Source organism: Scyliorhinus canicula, chromosome 12, assembly GCF_902713615.1.
Source record: "Scyliorhinus canicula chromosome 12, sScyCan1.1, whole genome shotgun sequence".
Classification (NCBI taxonomy): domain Eukaryota; kingdom Metazoa; phylum Chordata; class Chondrichthyes; order Carcharhiniformes; family Scyliorhinidae; genus Scyliorhinus; species Scyliorhinus canicula.
In genome coordinates, this window is record NC_052157.1 from 154857263 (window position 1) to 154878676 (window position 21414).

General features: G+C 52.2%; 1 protein-coding gene across 3 annotated transcripts in view; it reads left to right on the plus strand.

The window, feature by feature from the left end:
• The first annotated feature begins 9562 nt into the window (after nt 1-9562).
• Nucleotides 9563-21414, plus strand: part of dph1 (diphthamide biosynthesis 1) — a 737117-nt gene continuing 725265 nt past the window's right edge. Inside the window, exon 1 of one of the 3 annotated variants that reach the window (XM_038814609.1) lies at nt 9563-9655. Coding sequence is in view for 2 of the 3 variants with exons in the window: in XM_038814607.1 (XP_038670535.1) it covers nt 16793-17108 (316 nt within the window). In the remaining variant the exon portion in view is untranslated. Of the gene's footprint in view, nt 9656-16675; nt 17109-21414 lie in introns of those variants that run through there. The other 2 variants (XM_038814607.1, XM_038814606.1) reach the window with 2 other exon arrangements.

The following is a 21414-nucleotide window of genomic DNA, read 5'->3' on the forward strand; positions in this document are numbered from 1 at the left end:
GTGTCCTAAAAAATAAGGTTAAGAGGGGGGTTACTGGTATAGGGTGGATACGTTGGCTTGAGTAGGGTGATCATTGCTCGGCATAACATTGAGTGCTGAAGGGCCTGTTTTGTGCTGTACTGTTCTATTCTATGTAGATATGTGACTCCAAATCCACAGCAACATGGTTGAGTATTAACTGGGTCTAGCAAATCACCCAGCTGCACTTACGAAATGTGGCTCAACATCGCCTTCTCAAAGACAGTAAATCAAGGCCAGACCCACGAGGCCCACATCCTGAGAATGAATTGGGAAAAAAAAGCTCGTCGCCCAGAAATCTGTTGCGGAACTGCGGAAGTTATTTGGAAAAATAAGTGAGCAGCGCATTAAAAAAAAACGAGCTGTAAGTCAAAGCTGTCCCGAGCGAAACACTTAAAAATGAAGAAGGATGTGGTAGCTGGGGGAAGAGGGCATGGAATCTGTTACTTGGCAACCGTAAAATCTCATAACTTTTCCACAATTTATGAATTTTTAATGATTTCTGTGATTTTATTTGGGCTGACGTTGGCGGTGCTGCAGTACAGTGGGGGAAATACAGACAGAGTCACGTGATGCCGCCAGAAGGAGCAGGTAACTGAGGGAATCTGAGTCGGGGGGGGGCAATTACTGATAACTGTGTTTAACTGACTCTCGTCCTGCTCTGGGATTGGGGGGAATGGAGAAAGCATTTTTAGGGCAGCATGGTAGCATTGTGGATAGCACAATCGCTTCACAGCTCCAGGGTCCCAGGTTCGATTCCGGCTTGGGTCACTGCCTGTGCGGAGTCTGCACGTCCTCCCCGTGTGTGCGTGGGTTTCCTCCGGGTGCTCCGGTTTCCTCCCACAGTCCAAAGATGTGCAGGTTAGGTGGATTGGACTTGATAAAATTGCCCTTAGTGTCCAAAATTGCCCTTAGTGTTGGGTGGGGTTACTGGGTTATGGGGATAGGGTGGAGGTGTTGACCTTGGGTAGGGTGCTCTTTCCAGGAGCCGGTGCAGACTCGATGGGCCGAATGGCCTCCTTCTGCACTGTAAATTCTATGATATGGGACACTTGCCTTTATCAATCGAGGCATAGATTACAAAAGCAGGGAGGTCATGTTGGAGCTGTATAGAACTTTGGTGAGGCCACAGCTGGAGCACTGTGTGCAATTCTGGTCGCCACATTATAGGAAGGATGTGATCGCACTGGAGGGGGTGCAGAGGAGATTCATCAGGATGTTGCCTGGGGTGGAACATTTTAGGTATGAAGAGAGGTTTGGATAGGCTGGGGTTGTTTCCGTTGAGCAGAGGAGACTGAGGGGGCGGCCTGATTGAGGTGTACAAGATTATGAGGGGCGTGGACAGGGTGGATAGGGAGCAGCTGTTCCCCTTAGTTGAAGGGTCAGCCACGCGGGGAGGGACAGGAGGTTTACGTTTTCTTACCCAGAGGGTGGCGATGGTCTGGAACGCACTGCCTGGGAGGCTGGCAGAGGTGGGTTGCCTCACATCCTTTAAAAGGTACCTGGATGAGCACTTGGCACGTCAGAACATTCAAGGCAACGGGCCAAGTGCTGGCAAATGGGATTGGATAGGTGGGTCAGGTGTTTTTCACAAGTCGGTGCAGACACGATGGGCCGAAGGGCCCCTTCTGCACTGTGTGAGTCAGTGATTGCATTTTACACAGCTAAGTAGGAAAACGTACAAACACCCTTTTCAACTTATTCCTTTACTCTTTCCTGGCATGTGGTCATCGCTGGCCAGGCCGGTAATTGGTGCCCATCCCTAATTACCCTTGAACTGAGTGACTGGCTAGGCCATTTTAGAGGGCAGTTAAGAGCTAGCAGCATTCCTGTGTGCCTGGAGTCACGTGTAGGCCAATCCCGTTTTTATGACAGGCGATGATAGTTTCATGGTCACCATTATTGATTTACTTTTGTATCCCAGATTCATGCACTGTATTCAAATTCCACCAGCTGCCGTGGTGGGATTTGAACTCCTGTGCCCAGGACATTGGCCCGGATCTCTGGATTCCCAGCCTCGTGAGGTTACCACTACCCCACCATTCCCCCAAATGTATCTGTACATTGTAGTGTATCTCTGCTGACTGACAAGCCTGTCGTGTGCAAAGCAACAGCTCACAACACTGAAGAAAACATTGAGGGCTGCAGAAATACCAAAAGACATAGGAGCAGAATTAGGCCACTCAGCCCATCGAGTCTGCTCCGCCATTCAATCATGGCTGATATTTTCCTCATCTCCAGTCTCCTGACTTCTCTCCATAACCCCTGATCCCCTTATTGATCAAAAAACTATCAATCTCTGTCTTAAAGACACTCAGTGACTTGGTCTCCACAGCCTTCTGCGGCAGAGTTCCACAGATTCGCCACCCTCTGGCCGAAGAAATTCCTCCTCATCTCTGTTTTAAAGGATCGTCCCTGGAGTGATGGCATCACTGTATATACATAAGGGGTTAATGTGAATATACTACAACTAAGTAATCACTAGAGGGAGCACCAGAGATGTCATGACATGCAGACATACAACCAATGGGCCATTAGAACAGGACACAACCAATGAGTAATCAGGACACCCAGAGGTGGCATTACCACAAGGGGGCACTACACAACCCATATAAAAGGTCAGGGCACACAGGCTCTGTCTCTTTCCACAGACAGACATCTAGAGAGTTAGGCAGGGTTGATCAGCAGCATCACACCCCAGCACGTGGCTTAGAGCAGACTGGTAAAGATAGACTGAGTTACTACAGTTAGATTAGCAGAGTGTCAAACTCATTTAAGAACTGTGTTAATAGTTCAATAAACACGTTGAACTAATTTCATAGTCTGGAACATCCTTTTGTAGGGACTACAAGGAAGCTGCTTGTGTTAGCCGAAGCAGGTGAACACAACAGTAACTTTAGTCTGAGATTGTATCCTCTGGTTCTAGTTTTTCCTACAAGTGGAAACATCCTCTCCTCATCCACTCTATCCAGGCCTCGCAGTATCCTGTAAGTTTCGATAGGACTCCTCCCCTCATCCTTCTAAACTCCATCAAGTACAGACCCAGAGTCCTCAATTGTTCCTCATACGATGAGCTCTTCATTCCAGGGATCATTCTTGTGAACCTCCTCCAGACCCTTTCCAAGGCCAGCACAAATTTCCTTAAAAGAGCCAGTGACAAGAAGAGGCAAAGGGGAATATGAACGAATGGTGGCAGGTTACATTTAAAAAAAAATTAATTCTGGAGATGTGGGAATCACTGGCAAAGCCGGTATTAATTGTCCATCGCTAGTTCCCCAGAGAGGATGGTGGTGCGCTGGTTCTGTGAAATCATGCTGGTAGCGGCCTGATGCAGCTGACTGGCTCACTAGGATCTGGTGGTTAAGAACCAACTGAGTATGGGACTGGATTCACATATAGACCTATCGGTCACAGGGCAGCATGGTAGCACAGCGGTTAGCACTGTTTCTTCATAGCTCCAGGGTCCCAGGTTCGATTCCCGGCTTGGGTCACTGTCTGTGCAGAGTCTGCACGTCCCCCCCCCCCCCCCCCCCCCGTGTCTGCGTGGGTTTCCTCCGGGGGGGCTCCGGTTTCCTCCCACAAGTCCCGGAAGGTGTGCTTGTTAGGTGAATTGGACATTCCGAATTCTCCCTCCGAACAGACCCCGGAATATGGCGACTGGGAGCTTCTCGCAGTAAAACTTCACTGCAGCGTTAATGTCAGCCTACTTGTGACACTAATAAAGATTATTATTATAAAAGATTATCGGGATATTAAAAAAGGTAATTTTAAAACATTTTCTATTAACATTTCTCTTTAGCAAAGAAATTATGAAAACAGGGGAGAAAGAAGGTCACTTAAGCATCATCCAACTGGGTGACGAGTCTTTTGATTTCCTAGTGGTGTAGGAAAGCCGTACATCACAAGGGCGAATGGCATTGGCCGACTCATGGCTGGAGTACAGGGGCAAGTCATGATGAAACCTCCAAGAATACATTTAATCACAGTTGGCAACTCTACTGGCAGGTCGGCCTAGATCAGGGGAGAGTCTATGTTCGGGGAGGCTGCAACTTGAGGGGCTGTTTAGCACAGGGCTAAATCACTGGCTTTGGAAGCAGGCCAGCAGCACGGTTCGATTCCCGTAACAGCCTCCCTGAACAGGTGCCGGAATGTGGCGACTAGGGGCTTTTCACAGTAACTTCATTTGAAGCCTACTCGTGACAATAAGCGATTTTCATTTCATTTTTTCATTTTTCATTTCAACTTGGTTGTGAAAAGACTTGGGCTTTGCGACAAATTATAGACCTGATTGGTTAAAGATGACAGATGATCTGTTTCTAGAAAAGACATCAGTGAACGCTAAGAGTCATAGAGTTATTATGGCGCAGAACGAATCCAGGCTACCATCCTGCATTGAAACCAGTTGAGGTTTCCACTGTAACCGCGGTCACTTTTTACCGAAACCAACGTTTCCAGATTTTCATTTGAACCGTATTTCGGTTCTCAAAGTTCCAGTGGTGAGATTATGAAGTCCAGCTCCCTGGGCAATTAGGTCAGACCTTTGGGTTGCAAGTCCAGTAATACAACGGCTGCAACACTAACGAGAAAGGCTTGTTTAAAAAGTGAAGGGATGGTTCAGGAGACGGTTGCACCTTTGTGGGAAAGAGGATTGAGTCTAACTGCAGAAGATGAAGACACAGGGGAGATAGATAATAAATAAACACTTAGAATGCATCTTTACAAATAACAGTGAAATTAGAATGTAGGTGTACTGGAGGAGGATTTGGAGCAATTGTTAGAGGTGAACTGTAAAAGGAAGGAATTGGTTCTATATAAAAAAAAATACAGATCTCAAGGCTATTGAAAAGAATCAAAGTGGAGATAAAAGCAGGCACACTATTTCAATTGGCTGTAAATATGCAGATTCTATTGTGGAGTTGGAGAGCAGCCAATATATCATCTTTATTCAAGGAGAGACTAAAGAATAAACTTCTAATATCTAACATTAGAATCATATACTGCAGAAGGAGATCATTCGGCCCATCATATCTGTTTCAGCCCTCTGATGGAGCGAGCTGATAAGTCAATTTTCTTACTATTATACACAGCCCTGCAAATCTATCCTCCTTAAATACAGATCCAATTCCCTTTCGAAAGTCATTATTGAATCTTCTTCCAACACCCTTTCAGTATGTGCACCCCAGATCACAACAGCTTGCTGACTGAAAAACTTAAATTCTCCTCCGACTCTTTTTGCCAATTGTCGTGAGTCTGTGTTCCTTTGTTACTGACCCTCCAGGCAGTGAAGACAGTTCATTTATTATTATTTATTAATGGTTTATCTATTTTACTCTGCCAAAACCTGTCAAAATTTAGAACATCTCTCTAAAACCTCCCTTTGAGCTTCTGAGGGGCCAGGGAAAATGATCCCAGTTTCTCTCAGCTCTCTGCGGTTCTTCGTTAGTATAATGGTTAGTCTCCCCGCCTGTCACATGGGTTCAATTCCCCGACGAGGGGTTTTGCAGCTGTCCAGAAGCTCCACTGGTACCTTTATTGGGTAGCACTATTGCTTCACAGCTCCAGGGTCCCTGGTTAGATTCCTGGCTTGGGTCACTGTCTGGGCGGAGTCTGCACGTTCTCCCTGTGTGTGCGTGCGTGGATTTCCTCCGGGTGCTCCGGTATTATCCCACAAGTCCTCAAAGGCGTGCTGTTAGGTGAATTGGATATTCTGAATTCTCCCTCAGTGTACCCGAACAGGCGCCGGAGAGTGGGCGACTAGGGGCTTTTCACAGTAACTTCATTACAGTATTAATGTAAAGCCTACTTGTGACAATAAAGATTATTATTATAAGTAACTGAAACCCATCATTTCAGGTACCATCCCGGCAAGAGAGGAAGACTAGTCACGTGGCCTCGGGGCACCTTGAAGCACTCCACGGCCAATGAAGTGTAGTCACTGAGGGCAGCACGGTGGCGCAGTGGTTAGCATTGTTGCCTCACGGCGCTGAGGTCCCAGGTTCGATCCTGGCTCTGGGTCACTCTCCGTGTGGAGTTTGCGCATTCTCCCCGTGTTTGCGTGGGTTTCGCCCCCCCCACACTACCCAAAGATGTGCAGGTTCGGTGGATTGGACACGCTCAGTTGCCACTTAATTGGAAAAAATGAATTTAAATGAAATGTAGTCACTGTTGTAATGCAGAAGACGCGGAAGCCAATTTGTGCACAGCAAGATCCCACAATTGTCAATGAGGAAATACCCAGATCATCTGTGTTTGGGATTCGAGTGAACCGTTAGCCTGACGTTGCTTCTGCTCAAAGTCTCAGGCGCCACAATTTCAGAAAAGGTTCAGCAATCGGAAATGCGCGGGTTCATCAGAGCTAGCCATCGATAACTTGTTAAAGGCAAGTTGCTTTTGCCAAACATAATGGTGTTTTGAATAGTTTACTGATTGGACAGATAAAGAGGGAGCTGTACATATTGTGCATATGGATTTTCAGAAGGCGTTCGATAAGTTTCCTCTCGGAGTACACACTGTGTTACTCCTGTCAATCAGGAATATCAATATGTTTGTTTTGAGATTTTCTAATAACCGCATCGCTTCTCCAAGATTTCAAAACTGTTCTTCCCAGGGGACTTTCCAGCTACCAGCTTCTCTTTGAGCGGGGAAACTCCTTATATTCTACAAGCTTGTTGAATTTTGAATGGCCGATCACTCAACTTTCAAAGACAAAAGAAGGTCGAGCATTTTCTCAGCACCTTTCATGACCTCTGGTTTATTTTTCAATTCAAATTTAACCATCTAGTGTAGTGAGGTTCGACCCCGGAGCATTGGTCCAGGTTTGTGGACTACCCGTTCTGTGACCTACACCCCAAGTGATTTACCGCCAATTAAATTATTTAGAAGTGTGCTGTGACTATTGTAGTGGAGGAAATTCTGGACACAGCAAGATCCCAGAAACAGCAATGTGCCGATGGCCAGGTACTCCAATTTACCCATGGGCAGCACGATAGCATTGTGGATAGCACAATCGCTTCACAGCTCCAGAGTCCCAGGTTCGATTCCGGCTTGGGTCACTGTCTGTGCGGAGTCTGCACATCCTCCCCGTGTGTGCGTGGGTTTCCTCCGGGTGCTCCGGTTTCATCCCACAGTCCAAAGATGTGCGGGTTAGGTGGATTGGCCGTGATAAATTGCCCTTAGTGTCCAGAATTGCCCTTAGTGTTGGGTGGGGTTAATGAGTTGTGGGGATAGGGTGGAGGTGTTGACCTTGGGTAGGGGGTAGGGTGCTCTTTCCAAGAGCCGGTGCAGACTCGATGGGCCAAATGGCCTCCTTCTGCACTGTAAATTCTATCTATGTTGGTTCGGGCACAAGTCACTGCCGTGTTTATATAATATGAACAGCACCAAGCTCACATAAGGGTGGGTTCATTTAATGACATTAGGCGTATGGGACCATTTATTTATGGCAAAAAGCTCACATACACTGGGCACAATTCTCCGTCTAGCGACTCCAGAAACACGAACCGCACTCGGGGGGAAGGGGAGTATCTGGCATCTGGCCAAAACCGAGGTCCGCACCCTGCATGGATTCGGGCGCCATGCTCCGATCTCTCGCTGGTGCTGAGAACGAGATTTACGGCTGCGCGCAAAACCGGCATTTGCGTTCATTTTGAATGTGATTAGCCCAGTCTGCTCCGGGTCTGCGTGAGCTCAGTCCCTCTCAGGCAGATGTCACGCGGACGGTTTACAAACAGGGACTGGGCACCATGGCTGCTCAGGGGGAGGAGAGGGGTTAAAAATTGTACCGCTTGCTGGGGGGAGGCTGGCAGGACACTAAGGGGCAATTGATCACGGCCAATCCGCCTCACCTGCACATCTTTGGCCTGTGGGAGGAAACCGGAGCACCCGGAGGAAACCCGCGCGCACACGGGGAGGACGTGCAGACTCCGCACAGACAGTCACCCGAGGCCGGAATTGAACCCGCTGGTGCTGTGAGGCAACAGTACTAACCACTGTGCCATTCCCGTCACTTGGTGATTGCTCCGTGGACTCGGGGTGCCCCCCCTCGAGCTGGGGGTGGCCTGGCACAGACAGCCATTGCTGCAGTATTTGTTTTAAACACACCCATTTGGGACAAGTTACAGGCCCCTGGCTGTTGTCTGTGCTGAGTGTTCACGGTGTCCTGTAAATGCTCACAGAGCCTCTGGTCATTTGGGATCCCACCCAGGCCGCCCCTCTGGAAACCCTCAGACCCCGGCTGACCCATCGACGGGATGGGCGTGGCCAAGCTCAGTCAGTGACTCACCAGGTGCTGCCACTCCTCAGTTCACTCATATAGAAGCTCAGCCCCCCTGCAGGGGAAGCAGGGGAATAGCAGAGCTCACCCCAAACAAAGGGCACATGCACCGTGGCCTTTGGCACCCTCCCTGGCACACTGCCCCTCTCAGGGCAGAGGCCTCACCAGTCACACTATCAGCCAGCCCACCCCTCAGGACCAGCAGCTGCCTCCAAGCCCTGCCTGCCCACCGCGCCCCTGCTCCCATCCACCCTGCCCCCGGACAGGTTGTAACAACCTGTGTGTCACACCCAGGACCCACATCACACTGCAGCTAAGCTCCCAGCACAGTAAGAAGTCAGGTGAAGGAGTTGCGCTCCGAAAGCTCGTGTTTGAATCAAACCTGTTGGACTTTAACCTGGTGTTGTAAGACTTCTTACTGTGCTCACCCCAGTCCAACGCCGGCATCTCCACATCAAAGCTCCCAGCAGACACACACTTCCCTGCCTCACCCCCAACTGTAGGAGCTGCCCAGACACAAGCCTCTGAACGTGGTGGTGATTGGTGGCACACGGTGACCCCCCCACCCCCCCCCCGCCCCACACACAACCAGGTGGCCACCCTGCTGGCAGGATAACACACGGCCCACCCAGTGAGGAGACCCACGATAGACCCCACTGGGGAGACAGGGCAGGGGGCCACAGAGCCTTCCGCTGACACGGGTTGTGGCAGCTAACGGTACCCCTGTTGACGGTGACGGGTGGTGAGGATAGAGGCTCCTCACGTCACAGGTCCGGCCACTCACTGATGGGGACAGGGGTGCAGTGTGGGACGCCACATATCAGGGGGGACGGCTGAGGGGTGGGGGTGGGGTTTGGGGGGAAAATGTGGAGGACGGGGTTGAAGTGCAACTCACGGTCACCGTGTAGCCTGTTGGATCGGGACGGGCAAAGGGAATATTCATCTTGCTGACATGTCTCCTCTTTTCCCCCTCTGCAGAGAATGGATTTCGGAGTGTAGCCAGGAATGCTCCCTATCTACCTGACCCCTGCTGCCGTTATGGACGCACGGAGACTGGAGGCACAGGGCCTGCTCGGGGAGGGCCCGACAAAGAGGAGCCTGCCCCAGAAGAGCAGGGTCCAGCCGGTGAGGCTCGAGTGTCGGCCGTCCAATAGGCCGAGGAGGAGGTGTGAAGGAGGCGCCGCATGAGGAAATGTCCTGTCCATCGAGGACCTGCCGGACTGCATGTGCCACCAAAGACTCCGGCTAACCAGGGAGACCATCTTTGCCAGATGATGGTGCACCTGGCACTGCGGGGGGCATGGAGGAGGTCACACAGCTCCCGGGTGGAAAAACTATTAACAAAAATCAACTGAAACAACGTTGGTGAGTGCTGGGGGCCCAGGCTAAGAACAAAGCTATAAACATAGGGCCCAGATGTCCCACTTCCCAGCTGCCCTACATTCCCAGAGTAGCCACTGGAGAAAGATTGGGTGGCAAAAGACAGTGGGGGCGATTCGCCGGCCGTGTTGCGCTCAAGGGAGAGCACAACGCAGCCAGAGAATCCCGGGAGAGGCCTCCTGACAGCCTTTGCGCCTCGCAAGATTCTCCGGAGACCCGCGAGATCGAACCCGGGTCCTCAGCGTCGTGAGGCAACAGTGCTAACCACTGCGCCACCGTGCCGCCCTCTCCCTTCAATGTCTTCCCGTATTCTCTTTGTAAGTGCTCTCCCCAGCACTGCTGCCTCACGGCGCTGAGGACCCGGGTTCGATCCCGGCCCTGGGTCACTGTCCGTGTGGAGTTTGCACATTCTCCCCGTGTCTATGTGGGTCTCACTCCCACAACGCAAAGATGTGCAGTTCAGGTGGATTGGCCACGCTAAATTGCCCCTTAATTTAAAAATAGAGAGGGCTTTAAACTCATTAAAAGGGGAAAGGGATCATTGTGGGGGAAGGTTGAGTAAATTAAAGGCAACTGACGAGGCAACAGATCAAGGTAGCAAGAAGTGATGACAATCAGAGTGTGGCAGGAAGAGACAGCGACTGCAAACTTCAGAGTGTGCCAGCGGATAGGACCCAAGTTTAAAAAAGCAGTAAAACAACTGAATTGATGGCTCTCTATCTGAATGCCCCCAGCACACACAGTAAAACAGACAAATTGTCAGCTCAAGTAGAGATTCATCTGTATGAGCTGATAGCCGGTACACAGATGTGGCTATAAGTTACCCAAGGCTGGGACCTGAATATCCAAGGGTATGTGACTCGCGAGAAGGACAGGAAGGAGGGAGACGGTGGTGGGGTGCTGATTAAAGAGGTTATTAGTCCTGTACTGAGCAACGATCTTAGTTCTCAAGGTTAAGTCCAAGGGCAGAGAACAGAAGAGCGTTACGTAGCGCGAGATGACACCTGGATCCCAATGTCATTGAACGCTCGCACAATATCTCGGTCAGCGGGTACAGACTGGCAGTGCACCCGCCAACAATCATGAAGCTAGTTAAGGGGATTATCTCCCCAGCTGACCGGTGTCCGTCCGATTTTAAGCTCATCGCATAGGCAACATGGACAGGCAGACCAACCGGTTTTGAACTTTTTTCAATCAAGGGTGGGATAGAAGAGGGGTGGAGCAAAGACTGCTTTTTGAGTTCAGCGTTTCTGGGAGTTCTGGGGGGTGATGTTGTGGTGTTTTGTGCCTGGAGAGGGTTTTTTCCTGCATTGGGTTCATCATGGTGTGGCGCTTACAGGACATTGCTTGTTATAGAATCACTGCAGTGCAGAAGGAGGCCATTCAGCCCATCAAGTCAGCACCGACCCGTAGGCAGCATAGTGATTAGCACAACTGCTTCACAGCTCCAAGGTCCCAGGTTCGATTCCCGGCTTGGGTCTCTGTCTGTGCTGAGTCTGCATGTTCTCCCCGTGTGTGCGTGGGTTTCCTCCCACAGTCCAAAGATGTGCAGGTTAGGTGGATTGGCCATGCTAAATTGCCCGTAGTGTCCAAAATTGCCCTTAGTGTTGGGTGGGGTTACTGGATGATGGGGATAGGGTGGAGATGTGGGCTTGGGCAGGGTGCTCTTTCAAAGAACCGTTGCAGATTCGATGGGCCGAATGGCCTCCTTCTGTACTGTAAATTCTATGACCCGCCAAAAGAGCACCCTACTTAGGCCCACGCCCCGACCCTATCCCTGTACCCCAGTAACCTCACCTAACCTTTTGGACACTAAGGGGCAATTTATCATGGCCACCCCACCTAACCCGCACATCTTTGGAATGTGTGAGGAAACTGAAGCACCCGGAGGAAACCCACGCAGACACGGGGAGAAGGTTGGCCTGGAGATAGCCTCCCATTGTGTGGGTGGGCACCCAACACCCCATGTCTCTGAAGGTCACTGTGGCACTGAACCTTTATGCCTCCGGATCATTCCAGGGAGCAGCGGGTGATTTTGGTGGACTCTCGCAGTCAGCTGCACAAAGCTGTGCGAAGCTGGTGACTGATGTTCAAGCAGCCGGGAACATCCCTTCATTTCAGGATGGACCCGGTAGGCCAGGCTGAGCAGCTCAGAGGCTTTGCCACAATTGCTGGGCTTCCCCTCAGCCAAGGTGCCATCAACTGCACCCAGGTGGTCAGCAAGGTGCCAGTCAGACACCTCTGTGAACCGGAAGGGTTTTCCACTCTGTGAACTTTCAGATAGTCTGTGACCACAGGACCCAGATCCTGCAGATCTGTGCCATGTACCCAGGCAGCTCCCATGATGCCTTCATACAGTGGCGCTCGCAAGTGCGAAGGTTCTTTGCTGCTCCAGATCACCATGGCGGGCAGTTGATTGGTGACAAGGGATATCCGTTGAAAGGTTGGCTGATGACGTCCGCCAGGCGCCCAGGACAGAGGCAGAGGAGACACACAACCCCTGCCATATATCCACAAGGCAGGCGGTGTGAGAGGACCATTGGGCTGCTGAAGATTAGGGGCCAATGCCCGGACTGATTCGGGAGAACCCTGCAGTATCCACCTGAGCGAGTGTCGCTCATCATCGTTGTCTGCACAATCTTGTTCTCTCCGGGATGAACCTCTGAGACCACAGATGAGGGGTTTGCCTTATGAAGAGAGAATGAGTCGTTTTGACCTATACTGTCTTGAGTTTAGAAGAATAAGGGGAGATCAAATTGAGTTATAGGTGATAAAAGATCTGGATAAAGTGGACGTGGAGCAGATGCTCGTCTTGTGGGTGATTCATAATAAGAGGTAGCAAATGTAAAACAGAGATGAGGAGAAACTACTTCTCCCAAAGGGTTGTGGATCTGTGGAATTCGCTACCCCACAATGCGGGGGGTGCTGGGACAGTGAGTAAATTTAAGGAGGAGTTAGACAAATTTTAAATGAGTATTTGGTTGAAGGGTTATGGAGAATGGGCAGGATGGTGGAGTTGAGGCCAGGATGAGATCAGCTATGATCACGTTGAACGGTGGAGCAGATTCTAGAGGCTAAATTGCCCACTCCTGCTCCTAGTTCTTATGTTCTAAAAAAGAACTATTCTCATTCCACCTTCCAGCTCTTGGTCTGTAGCCCTGTAGGTAACAGCACGTCAAGAATGAATCTGGCGTTCTTGATTAATAAGGGGATTTCTGGGCAGCACGGTGGCGCAGTGGGTTAGCCCTGCTGCCTCACGGCGCCGAGGTCCCAGGTTCAATCCCGGCTCTGGGTCACTGTCCGTGTGGAGTTTGCACATTCTCCCCGTGTTTGCGTGGGTTTCACCCCCACAACCCAAAGATGTGCAAAGGTAGGTGGATTGAACATGCTAAATTGCCCCTTAATTGGAAAAAAAAAAAAAATGAATTGGGTATACTAAATTTATAAAAAAAAAATAAAAAAAAAATAAGGGGATTTCTTGATTCTGGGGAGAAGAGGGATGAGAAACATTTCAGCCCTGATCGAATGGTGGGGCGGACTCAATGGACCGAATGGCCTAATTCTGCTCCTACACGTTATGATCTTATGGTCTAAGAATATGCTGATACTGGAACTGCCTCAGATGCGGACACCGACATTGACTCGATCCAGTTCCTGGACAGCCAGAAGGTGAGTACGAAGGGACTGAAATCAGGGGCCGTCGGGGAGGCAGGACCAGCAAGGAAGCCCTGACTCAGCACTTTTTCGGCTAGGCTGGCATGTCCTGTCCTCCCAGAGTCCATGGGCATCACCCCAATCTCAGACACCTCACACTTAACTACTCCAAGAGTCCAATTGGTTAATAATAAAAGTCGACCTCCCAGATATCTATCCACAGACATTTATAAAGCTGAAAATATTTGAGTACACAGGACACTGATGGCTTGTGAGCAATAAATAATTTATGGTGAGAACAATAACATAAAACAAAGCAGAAATATTCAGTTGGATCTCCAACAGTATACAGTGTGAGGGAAAGAAAACATAGCACCTTGTGTATATCCCTGGTTGTGCTCGCTATGTCTTCAGGTTATGTTTGCAGGTGCTACATCTAGGATCCCCCACCCCGATCGCTGTCAATGGCATGACAGGCAGGTTGCTGATGCCTCCTTGACGTGGATGCCTTTGATGGGTGTCCTCTAGCCGTTGAGGCCTGAGCAGGCACCGCCTGGGAGGGTTCGCTCAGCGACATGGCTGGGCACTCTTCAGTCGCCGCACTCAGAGGATGGCATGGTGACAGGCAGAGAGGCGGAGGAGTTGTTGCCCTTGTCCAGGGCACCGTGAGAGGAGGCCCCAGAGGTGACAGCCAGCCCATCCGTCATTGTTGAGGTGAGTCCTCACCTTGCTGCTTGCCAATGAAGGATGGGCCCCCCATCAGAGAGATGGTTGTTGTTGCATCCTTCTCCCACACTGACAGTGACTTCTTGAGGTCAGTGCCTGTGGGAGGGCTTGCAGGTCTGACCACAACCCCAGGTCCCCTCATTCCGTTCCTGGAGTTGCCTGTCCATGGGAGTCACCATTCTCTCAATGGATGAGGCTGTGCACCCCGAGCTAAGGGTCAACTCAGCGCTCATCCTCCACAGGGGATCCTCCATGATAGATACCATGGCACGCTGACTCACAGGGATTTCCGCCAGACCTCCCGCTGGACATATCCACCTCCACTGACGACTTCAGAGCTTCATCATCCTCCTCGGACTCAGCATGGTCCTGGTCTCCAGCAGTCCTCTGGATCCAGGAACGCTGGGCCAGGACAGCCCTGTTGGTCTCAGATGCCCACCTTGGCCCAGGCCTTCTTCGTGAGGTGGGCTGGCTTCCTCCTTCCAACCTTGGGCATGAAGATGTCCCTTCTGGCTGTCACCACCTCCAACAGCGGTAGCAGAGAGTTGTCAGAGAAACGAGGGGCTTGCAGGCTGCCGTAACCCACCTGCCGTCTGGTGCGCCGCCTATAAATCTTGTGGCGCGCCGACATTGGACATGTCTCTTCCCCCCCCCCACCCCGCCCTGCCCCGCTGAGCCCCCGCTGAGCCCACTCACCCAATGCAGCCGCAGTTCCATACTGGCCAGCTCTATTTATGCAGGGATTCTGCTAATGATTTCTCCCCCCCCCCCCCCCCCCCCCCCCCCCCTCATTGGGGAAGCTCATACTCCCTAAGGATTGCGAGATTGCCATTAGTAGTCCCCAGCCACTGGTAAGCAGACAGGTTATAATAGATCCCAGCCCCGGGTCACTGTCCGTGTGGAGTTTGCACATTCTCCCCGTGTCTGCGCGGGTTTCGCCCCCACAACCCAAAGATGTGCAGGGTAGATGGATTGGCCAGGCTAAATTGCCCCTTAATTGGGAAAAAAAATTAGGTATTCTGAATTTATAAACAATATAGAGAATCAAAGGGCTAGTGTAAACAAAGAGCTGCAAGATATTCATATATATTTTTATAAATTTAGAATACTCAATTTTTTCCATTTAAGGGGCAATTTTAGCGTGGCCAATCTATCTACTCTGCACATCTTTGGGTTGTGGGATTAAACCCACACAGGCACGGGGAGAATGTGCAAACTTCACACGGACAGTGACCCAGAGCCGGGATCGAACCTGGGACCTCGGCGCTGTTAGGCAGCAGTGCTAACCACTGCACCACCAAAGATATTATTAGGAAAAAGACTGCAAGGGGCACTAATGGACTTAAAGTACATAAATCCCTTGGACCTGATGATCTACATACCAGAGTGTCGAGAGATGTTACTGCCGAGATAATCAATATCATATCATCATAGAATTTACAGTGCAGAAGGAGGCCATGCAGCCCATCGAGTCTGCACCAGCCCTTGGAATGAGCACTCTACCCAAGCCCACACCTCTAGCTTATCATCGTAACCCAGGAACCCCACCTAACCTTTTGGACGCTAAAGGCAATTTATCATGGCCAATCCACCTAACCCGCATATCTTTGGACTGTGGGAGGAAACTGGAGCACCCGGAGGAAACCCACGCAGACACGGGGAGAACCTGCAGACTCTGCACAGACAGCGACCCAAGCTGGGAATCGAAACTGGGACCACTGTGCTGCCGTCCCTCCCTCAATATCTCACTTGATCATTATCTCCCTCCCTCTATATTCCCTTTCATTATTATTTCACCTGCTCAATACCCTAGTTATGTATCAGAATTAATGTCACGTGTTTCACCAATGTTGTCAAAGGAGTGTTTTATGGGCTTCTGTGGGGTTGACCGTTGTATCCTGTGTGAGGTGTGCCACCTGATTCTTTCTCTTTGTGGCAACAACAAAGAACAGAACAATCTCCTTTCCTCAATGTCCTATTCCCTCAATATCCCAGCCCTCATATCAGCTTCCCTTAATATCTCCCTCCAACAATATCCCCCCAATATCAACCCACTCAATATCGCTCTCCCCTTCAATATTCCCTCCCTCATTCTCCCTTTCCTTAATATTTCCCTCCCTCATTATTTCCTTTACACAATACTTCTCACCCTCCACTCCCTCATTATCCCCTTCCTCAATATTACTCTCCCTCATTTCCCCTCCCTCATTATCCCCTTCCTCAATATTACTCTCCCTCATTATTCACTTCCTCAATGTTACCCTTCCTCATTATTTGTCTGCCTCAATGTAACCCTCTCCATTATTTTCCTCCCTCATTCCCTCCCTCCCTCATCATTCCCCTCCCTCCCTCATCATTCCCCTCCCTCCCTCATCATTCCCCTCCCTCCCTCCCTCATCATTCCCCTCCCTCCCTCCCTCATCATTCCCCTCCCTCCCTCCCTCATCATTCCCCTCCCTCCCTCCCTCATCATTCCCCTCCCTCCCTCCCTCATCATTCCCCTCCCTCCCTCCCTCATCATTCCCCTCCCTCCCTCATCATTCCCCTCCCTCCCTCATCATTCCCCTCCCTCCCTCATCATTCCCCTCCCTCCCTCATCATTCCCCTCCCTCCCTCATCCCCTACCTCCATCAGGCACTCAATCCCATCCATGCTCTCGGGGTTTGATTGCTCTCTCTGAATCGAGCCGCTCCGGTGCGATTTCAGTTGTCTTTTTGCGGCCCACGTGGGTTTGTTTTGCGGATGGCGGAGCGGCGGCTGAGCGGAGCCGGGGAGCAGGCCGCGGGCCGGAGCGGGGATCCCGCCGGGGAGCAGGCCGCGGGCCGGAGCGGGGATCCCGCCGGGGAGCAGGCCGCGGGCCGGAGCGGGGATCCCGCCGGGGAGCAGGCCGCGGGCCGGAGCGGGGATCCCGCCGGGGAGCAGGCCGCGGGCCGGAGCGGGGATCCCGCCGGGGAGCAGGCCGCGGGCCGGAGCGGGGATCCCGCCGGGGAGCAGGCCGCGGGCCGGAGCGGGGAGCAGCTGCTCCCCACGGGCACCACCAGCAAAGGCAGAGCCGCAGGTGCGACTGGACAGAGAGAGAGAGAGAGACAGGGGTAGCCACAGCCTGGGCCCCCTGACACAGAGAGAGACAGGGGGTAACCACAGCCTGGGCCCCCTGACAGAGAGAGAGAGAGAGACAGGGGGTAACCACAGCCTGGGCCCCCGACACCGAGAGAGAGAGAGACAGGGGGTAGCCACAGCCTGGGCCCCCTGACACAGAGAGAGAGAGAGACAGGGGGTAACCACAGCCTGGGCCCCCGACACCGAGAGAGAGAGAGACAGGGGGTAGCCACAGCCTGGGCCCCCTGACACAGAGAGAGAGAGAGACAGGGGGTAACCACAGCCTGGGCCCCCGACACCGAGAGAGAGAGAGACAGGGGGTAGCCACAGCCTGGGCCCCCTGACACAGATAGAGAGAGACAGGGGGTAACCACAGCCTGGGCCCCCTGACACAGAGAGAGTGAGAGACAGGGGGTAACCACAGCCTGGGCCCCCGACACCGAGAGAGAGAGAGACAGGGAGTAACCACAGCCTGGGCCCCCTGACAGAGAGAGACAGGGGGTAACCACAGCCTGGGCCCCCTGACACCGAGAGAGAGAGAGAGAGACAGGGGGTAACCACAGCCTGGGCCCCCTGACACAGAGAGAGAGAGAGACAGGGGGTAGCCACAGCCTGGGCCCCCTGACACAGAGAGAGAGAGACAGGGGGTAACCACAGCCTGGGCCCCTGACACAGAGAGAGAGAGAGAGAGACAGGGGGTAACCACAGCCTGGGCCCCTGACACAGAGAGAGAGACAGGGGGTAACCGCAGCCTGGGCCCCCGAAACAGAGAGAGAGAGAGAGACAGGGGGTAACCACAGCCTGGGCCCCTGACACAGAGAGAGAGAGAGACAGGGGGTAACCACAGCCTGGGCCCCCTGACAGAGAGAGAGAGACAGGGGGTAACCACAGCCTGGGCCCCTGACAGAGAGAGAGAGAGAGAGACAGGGGGTAACCACAGCCTGGGCCCCCTGACAGAGAGAGAGAGAGAGAGACAGGGGGTAACCACAGCCTGGGCCCCTGACACCGAGCGAGAGAGAGACAGGGGGTAGCCACAGCCTGGGCCCCTGACACACAGAGAGAGAGAGAGACAGGGGGTAACCACAGCCTGGGCCCCTGACAGAGAGAGAGAGAGACAGGGGGTAACCACAGCCTGGGCCCCCTGACAGAGAGAGAGAGAGAGAGAGACAGGGGGTAACCACAGCCTGGGCCCCTGACAGAGAGAGAGAGAGAGACAGGGGGTAACCACAGCCTGGGCCCCCTGACAGAGAGAGAGAGAGAGAGACAGGGGGTAACCACAGCCTGGGCCCCTGACAGAGAGAGAGAGAGAGGGGGTAACCACAGCCTGGGCCCCCTGACAGAGAGAGAGAGAGAGAGAGACGGGGGGTAACCACAGCCTGGGCCCCCGACACAGAGAGAGAGACAGGGGGTAGCCACAGCCTGGGCCCCCTGACACAGAGAGAGAGAGACAGGGAGTAGCCACAGCCTGGACCCCTGACACAGAGAGAGAGAGAGACAGGGGGTAACCACAGCCTGGGCCCCCTGACACAGATAGAGAGAGACAGGGGGTAGCCACAGCCTGGACCCCTGACAGAGAGAGAGAGAGACAGGGGGTAACCACAGCCTGGGCCCCCTGACACAGAGAGAGAGAGAGACAGGGGGTAACCACAGCCTGGGCCCCCTGACAGAGAGAGAGAGAGAGAGACAGGGGGTAACCACAGCCTGGGCCCCCTGACACAGAGAGAGAGAGACAGGGGGTAACCACAGCCTAGGCCCCCTGACAGAGAGAGAGAGAGACAGGGGGTAACCACAGCCTAGGCCCCCTGACAGACAGAGAGAGAGAGAGACAGGGGGTAACGACAGCCTGGGCCCCCTGACACAGAGAGAGAGAGAGAGACAGGGTGTAACCACAGCCTAGGCCCCCCTGACAGACAGAGAGAGAGAGAGGGAGGGAGGGACAGGGGTAACCACAGCCTGGGCCCCCGACACAGAGAGGGGGAGACAGGGGGTAACCACAGCCTGGACCCCTGACAGAGAGAGAGAGACAGGGGGTAACCACAGCCTGGGCCCCCGACACAGAGAGGGGGAGACAGGGGGTAACCTCCCAGCCTGGACCCCCTGACAGAGAGAGAGAGACAGGGGGTAACCACAGCCTGGGCCCCCTGACACACAGACAGAGAGAGAGAGAGAGAGAGACAGGGGGTAACCACAGCCTGGGCCCCCTGACACAGAGAGAGAGAGACAGGGGGTAACCACAGCCTAGGCCCCCTGACAGACAGAGAGAGAGAGAGAGTGACAGGGGGTAACCACAACCTGGGCCCCCTGACACAGAGAGAGAGAGACAGGGGGTAACCACAGCCTAGGCCCCCTGACAGAGAGAGAGACAGGGGGTAACCACAGCCTGGGCCCCCTGACACAGAGAGAGAGAGAGATAGGGGGTAACCACAGCCTAGGCCCCCTGACAAGAGAGAGAGAGAGAGAGACAGGGGGTAACCACAGCCTGGGCCCCCTGACACAGAGAGAGAGAGACAGGGGGTAACCACAGCCTGGGCCCCTGACACACAGAGAGGGAGACAGGGGGTAACCACAGCCTGGTCCCCCCCCCCCCACCCCCCACAACACATTGTGTCCCTCTGACTGAGAGGCATTGAGACAGGGGGTGACATCTCAGTCTGTGTCCTCTGTCGGAGGGGTAAAGCCAGGCTAACATCTTACCCTGTGAGAGAGAGACGGGGTAACAGTCAGAGAGATTGAAATTGGGGGTGGGGTCTGTGGGACGGGGTGAGGGCAGGGGGGTGATGGTGTAACGTTATGTTAATTGTTACAGTCTCGACTTGATGCAATATATTTAGACTTCTCTCAAGGACTACATAAAAATTGCTTCATATCTATCTGGCAGTTTTCACATCGGCAGGATATCCCAGAGCTTGTTACAGTTTTGAAGTGTAGTCACTGTTGTCTGAATAGAGGCTGTGAGTTTCCACACAGCCAGCTCCCAAAACAGGATTGACCTGATAATCTCTCCGGCAGCCTCGAAGCTGAACCAGACAGTTTGCCACCTTGCTGTTAAAATGTTTCCTGAGATTTGCTTCCTGCCACCTATCCACCTATTTCCAGCTCGATAACTTGACCTGACTCTGCTCCTGCCTCGCTCTACTGTTGCTAAAACCGTCCTCCATGTCTTTGTGATCTCTAGACATGACCATGCCAATGAACCTCCTGAGCAGCCCTCCCATCCTCCAGAATGTTAAACCTATCCAAAACCTTGCTGTCTGTGCTTACTTGCAACAAATCTAATGACTAAATGGTGTAGCAGGCTCGAATGGCCAAATTACCTCCTATTTTCTCTATGTTCACCCACCACCTGATCTGACCGACATTGACGGCTGGCTAAATGTTAACATCGTCATCCTTGCTTTGAACTCCCTCTGTAGCCTTGCCTTTCCGTGCCTCTGTTACCTCACCCAGCCCCTAAATTACTGTGGATGCTGGAATCTGAAACGAAAGGGAAAATGCTGGAAATTCTCAGCAAGTCTAGCAGCATCTGTAGGGAGAGAAAAGAGCTAACGTTTCGAGCCCGGTGACTCTTTGTCAAAGCTAGCTGCTGCCAGACTTGCTGAGATTTTCCAGCATTTTCCCTTTCCTAACAGCAGAACTCCAGTTCCACTCTTACACATTCCACACTGGTAATCGCTCCACCATCGGTGATTGTGTCTTCAGCTGCCTGAGCTGTAAGCTCTGCAGTTCCCCCCCACAAACCTTTCTCTCTCTATATGTGTGTGTGTGTGTGTCTCTCTCTCTCTCTCTCTTTCCACCCCCTTTCTGTCTCTATACCTCTCTCTCTTACTTTCTGTCTCTCATGTCTCTGCCTCTCTCTTACTTTCAGTCTCTCCCTCTCTTTTATCTTTCTCATTCTCTCTCTCTCTCTCTCTTCCTTTCTCTCCCTCTTGCTTTCTGTCTCTCTCTCCCTCTCTCTTACTTTCTGCCTCTCCCTTTGTCTTTCTACCTCTTTCTTATCTTCCTGTCTTTACCTCTCTCTTCCTTTCTATCTCTACTCTTTCTCTTCCTTTCTGTCTCTACCCTTCTTTCTCCCTTCCTGTTTCTACCTCTCTCTCTCTCTCTCTCTTCCTTTCTGTCTCCATTACTTCCCTTTCTCTTCCTTTAAGATGTTAATTTAAACCTACCTCTTTGACCTCTTGGCCATCTGCCCTAATATCGCCTTGTGTGGTTTGATGTCATGTTTTTGGTAATGTTTTTCATTTATCTTGCACTTTCCATCACCGTGG